This window comes from Chaetura pelagica, unplaced genomic scaffold (genome assembly GCF_000747805.2).
Source record: "Chaetura pelagica isolate M959 unplaced genomic scaffold, ChaPel_1.0 scaffold470, whole genome shotgun sequence".
NCBI classification, from domain to species: Eukaryota; Metazoa; Chordata; class Aves; order Apodiformes; family Apodidae; genus Chaetura; species Chaetura pelagica.
Genome location: NW_009951911.1, coordinates 82150 through 87381, shown reverse-complemented (window position 1 = coordinate 87381; position 5232 = coordinate 82150). Strand labels below are relative to the sequence as shown.

Sequence of the window (5232 nt, the reverse complement as noted above, 5' to 3'; positions counted from 1 at the left end):
CAGGAAGAGGTTCCAACCCCCCAATCATCTTTGTTCCCCTCCCCTGGACTCTCTCCAGCAGTTCCCTGTCTCTCTTGAACTGGGGAGCCCAGAACTGGTCCCAGTTCTCCACCTCACCAGGGCAGAGGGGGAGGATGAACCTCCCTCAACCTACTGGCCACACTCTTCCTCATGCACCCCAAGATCCCATTGGCCCTCGTTGGCCACAAGGACACTTTGCTGGCTCATTGTTCACTGATTGTAACTCCCAGATGCTTCTCAGAGCTCCTTCCCAGCAGGTCCATCCCTCACCTCTGCTGATCCATGGGGCTCTCCCTCCTGACCTGCAGGACCCTCCACTTGCCCTGGTTGAATCTGATGAGGTTCCAGCCTGCCCAGGTCTCTGGCAGCACAGCCCCCTGGGGTGTCACCACCCCTCCCAGTTTGGCACCACCAGTGAACTTGCTGATTTGGGTTTAAATCAGACACCAGAATTTTCAGAGATTAAACCTCAGAACGTTTTTTACATCTAATTTTTATGCTCAAAGCTCCTCCCATCAGCTGCAGAAATCATCACTCATACCTCATGGAACAGCCCAGGTTAGAAGGGACCTCCAAAGCTCATCTGGTCCAGCCTTTCATGGGGAAGGGAGCTTAGGTGAGACCATCCTGCATCCTCTCCAGTCACTCCTGATTGGATGGGTTGATTGGATCATGGCTTAGTTCTCCAGGAGAACCCAACCAGCCTAGAAACCAGCTGTTTCTCCTCTAAACCTCCATCCAAAACAAGACAGTGGTCACTGGGGAACAGGCAGGTTGCTCTTCAGGCTCCCCAGGCTGTGAAGGTTCAGGTGTGACCCCAGAGGAACCCAGCCCTGCAGCTGGAGCTGCCTGGGGCTTGTGGTGCTGGGACTCATCCCCAAAGCATCACCCACAGGAAGCATGGACAGGTGACATCCAGCTCAGCTCCAGGCTTGCACCAAACATCTCCCTGTTGGCTCTTCACTGGGTGGGTCTCATCCAGCTGGGACTGTTTGCACTTCCTGCTTTGGGGGTGGGAAGAGGTTTGGGAGCCAAATGCTGCAGCCCTTCCCAGGCAGGGTTTGGAGATGACCTGGGGTGAGACATGGAACTGCCCTCTGCTGTCACCCCTGGCAAAGACCCACCCATGACCATCCAGGGAGGAATCCTCCAGGATAAGGTGACAGGGCAGCTCCTGTTTCCAGCCAGTGACTTCAGTCCTTTAAGCCAACCAAGTCAAGTTGACCAAACCAACAGTAGGAGCAGAGAAGGTTCTTCAACAGCAAGGAAGGAAACTGTCTCCTCAAATCCCCTGGTGTCAGAAGGTTAAAGCAGCTCTGAAAACTCTACATCTGGTTGGGAAAGGCCCCTCCCAAAACAGGAGTCACCACAGGCAAGCAGATGACCTCATTTGGCCACCTACTTATGGCCTGATTCACCACAGCATCAACTGGGGCAGAAACCAAAGGAAATGAGGTCAGAAGAGACACCTGAAGCCCCAACTGACAACTCCCAAAATGTAAACTTCAATGGATCATCCTCCTCAAGAAGGAAGAATGAGGAAAAATATCACCTGGACATGCAGAGCAGCTTGTTGCACATTGGAGAGGAGTGAGGGAGCCAAGGGAGGGGTGGGACTGGCAACAAAAACATGTCAGAGAAGATCAATCATCATCAGGCACCTCCCCTGGTGCAAGAGATGCTCTTAAGAGGAGGCAGGTTGAGGTACCACCACGTCCTGTGCCTCACAGAGACACCATCACTCATCTCCTACAGGTGCCTCAAGGAAAGCTGGGGAGGGACTTGGGACAAGGGCAGGGAGGGATGGGATGAGGGGGATGGATGAAAAGTGGGAGAGGGAGATGGAGGTTGGAGATGAGGAGGGAATTCTTTGGTGTGAGGGTGGTGAGAGCCTGGCCCAGGTTGCCCAGGGAAGCTGTGGCTGCCCCATCCCTGGCAGTGTTGAAGGGCAGGTTGGATGGGGCTTGGAGCAGCCTGGGCTGGTGGGAGGTGTCCCTGCCCATGCAGGGGGTGGGACTGGATGATCTTGAAGGTCCCTCCCAACCCAAACCATCCCATGCTCCCACAGCTGCTGATGGTTCTGTCTCCTGGGAGCAGGTGGTTCCCAGGGCTCACAGGGAAGCTCAGCTGACAAAGCTCTCCAAGGTAGATGAGGTTTAGGTAACCAAAGACCAGCCCATTTCAGGCTTGATGGCAATGACCACACCTTGAAACACGAGGCAAGAACCAGTTTCACATTCCTGTGGCCACTTGCCCTGGGCTCCAGCACTGCAGGTGGAGATGCAACCAGGCCCTTTGATGGCAGGAAGGAACCCAATGAAGGAGATGCTGGATGCCAAGGAGGCTTCAGAGCAGCAGTCACCCTGCCCAGAGTCACCACCACTGCCTTGGCCTCCTCATCAAGGGCTCAGGAACTGCCTCCCACTCTGCTCCTCCTTGCTATTCATTTGGTTTGCTGAAGAGCTCAAATGTTGAGCAACATCAGCTCCTCCAGGAGCTCGAAGGGGCAGCAGGAAGGTGTGAGCAACCTCCCAGGTGGCTCTGACAGTCCTGGAAGTGTCTGTGTTTACTGGAGAAGGCAGTGCCCCAGCTCTGCTCCATCACACACCTCCCCAGCAGGTCCTGCAGGTCACCAGCAGGGCTGGGAGAGGCTGCCCTGAGCAGCTTTTGGCCTCCACCCAGTGCAGGTGGGTCCTGTGCTGCTTCTGCTCTGGCTCCATGGGTGCTTTCCAAGTGAAGGAGGTTGGGTGCCCTGGGTTGCTGCTGGACTGGTCTTGCCACCACCATCGAGGACCCACAGCTGCCAGTTGTGACAACAGATGATTCCAGAGACCTTTCATTTCTCACATCAGAAATTCTTTTTATTTCTTTAAAAAAACAAAACCAGGAGCTTTCTTTAAAAACCAAACCCCACTCTGATCCACCCCTAACAAAGATCATTGACTGATCCAACCTTGTGAACCTCCATGATGAGACACTCCCATGGAAGGGTGAATTTTTTCACAGGAGCTACATGATAGAAGTTGTATCTACCCAACCATCCAAGAGGAATGAGCCAGGGAGAAGAGCTGGGCTGAAGGAAGTTGTGACCCAGCCCTGACTGAGGGACACTTCTTGCAATGTTCTTGTGAGGGACCAGCCTCCAGGACCCACCTCTGTGGGAAGTGGTGTCAAACACCACTAGGAACTCCCCAACAAAGCCTGGTTTGCATCCCAAAAGAGCTGAGATGGAGACAAGTGAGATCATGACCCAGGTTGAGGGGCAAGATCTGCTCCAGCTGCTCAGTTCTGTGACTCAATCATGTTTCCTCATCAGTGCTAATTAAGGAAACAAGGTCTATGAAATGGGGCTGCAATGGCTGAGCCCCAGGGATGATGAAGAGCCTGGAACATCTGTCTGCTGAGGAAATGCTGAGAGACCTGGGGCTGCTTAGTCTGGAGAAGACAAGGCTGAGAGGGGATCTTAGAGGACTAGGGGTGTGTTCTGCTCTGTCTCCCCACACTGGGCACTGGCAGCAGAAACTCTGAACCTAAAACCCATCTCTGAACATCTCTAACCCTCTGTCTCTACCAGACAAGACAATCACACTCTGACACTCATGTGGGATCAGACTCATGTGCAGATGTTCAACTGATACTTCTCTGCCCAGACTGGACATGGGGAGGAAATTATTGACTGTGAGGGTGGTGAGAGCCTGGCCCAGGTTGCCCAGGGAAGCTGTGGCTGCCCCATCCCTGGGGGTGTTGAAGGGCAGGTTGGATGGGGCTTGGAGCAGCCTGGGCTGGTGGGAGAGGTTGCAGGGGGTTGGAACTGGATGATCTTTAAGGTCCCTTCCATCCCAAACCATTCCATGATTCCATGATCTGCAGGGCAAGGGACCCAGTAGATCTTGCACAGCTCAACTCTCCTCTGGGTCTCCCCCTTGACCACTTTTTGGCTCCCCAGGGGCAATCCCTGATGGGACCTCTGTTTGTTCTCCCATCCTGGTCACTTTTCCTCTCGATACATTTTCTTCAGAGTGGTCACGTTTTACCTTCATTTCCATTGGGTCATCTGTATCATCTGGGGCAAGAAGGAAAGAAGAATTCAAGCCTGGAGATCCACCTCCAGCTTCAGAGCAACACCCTGGGGTAGCAGTGGGTGAAGTTCAACACCCACCAGGAAATGCTTCTAATCACAGGATACAAGAACATGAAGGTGGGAGGAGGATGAAGAGGAGGAAGAGAGAGAGAGGAGGAGACAACAGCATGAGGAAGAGGTGGAGAAGGAGGAACAGCAGGAGGAAAATGAGAAGGAGGAGGCAGCAGAAGACAACAGCATGACCAGCAGGGAGGAGGAGGAGGCAACAGGATGAGGAGGAGGAAGAAGCAGGAGACAAAAGCACATAGAGGATGAGGAGTAAAGGAGGAGGACAAGGCAGCAGAATGACACAGCATGAAAAGGAGGACAAGGAGGAGCTGTAGAATGAGGAGGAGGCAGAAGGAGACAACAGCATGATGAGGAGGAGCAGGAGGAGAGGGAAGAGAAGCAGGAGAACCAGGGGATGGAACAACAGGCAACAGTGACACAGCAGGAAAAGGAGGAGGATGTAGAGGAGCAGGAGAAGAAGAAAGAGGAGAAGGAGACCACAGCATGAGGAGGAGAAGAAGGAAGTAAAAGACAAAAGAATGAAGAGGATGAAGCAGGAGACAAATGCATGAGAGGGAGAAGGAGGATGAGAAGTAGGAGGAGGCAGCATGTGAGGACAGTGGTTACAGCTGGAAGGAACCAACATGAACCTCCTGGACACCTTGTACACACAGGACCTGGAACAATTAAATCCATCTGACCACAGGAATTAAGCAGCAACACTTCAAGGTCCCCTTGGATTTCTGTAACACCTACTGAGGCTGCTGGGACACTTGAAATCCCAACCCTGGGCTTCTCTTCCCCCCCTGCAGAGGGTCCCTCTGAGGCCAAGAGCTCCTCACAGGATTCCAGCCTGAGGAGCACAGAGGCCACCCCAGTGACACCTTGGGGTGGTTGGAGGTGCCTCATGAGCTCAGGCTCCCCCAAAGCCCCCAGGGTTCAGCCTTCCCTGGGAACTCCCAGTTTCTGCTGCAGCTGCTTCAGCTCTTCAGCAAACAAGGGCACCAGGCAAACTTGGGGCAGATCAGCTTCTCCAGGGCTTTTTGCTCATTTGTGCTCAGAGGGAATCTCAAATCATTCCT

The 5232-nt window shown here is 53.5% G+C and overlaps 1 protein-coding gene across 1 annotated transcript in view; it reads right to left on the bottom strand.

Annotated features, from left to right (window-relative positions):
* Nucleotides 1-3920: 3920 nt before the first annotated feature.
* LOC104385746 (cryptochrome-1-like) overlaps nt 3921-5232 on the bottom strand; it is a 14736-nt gene continuing 13424 nt past the window's right edge. The window contains exon 10 of the mRNA XM_009994243.1: nt 3921-4084. Coding sequence (XP_009992545.1) covers nt 3921-4084 — 164 coding nt within the window. The remainder of the gene's footprint in view (nt 4085-5232) is intronic.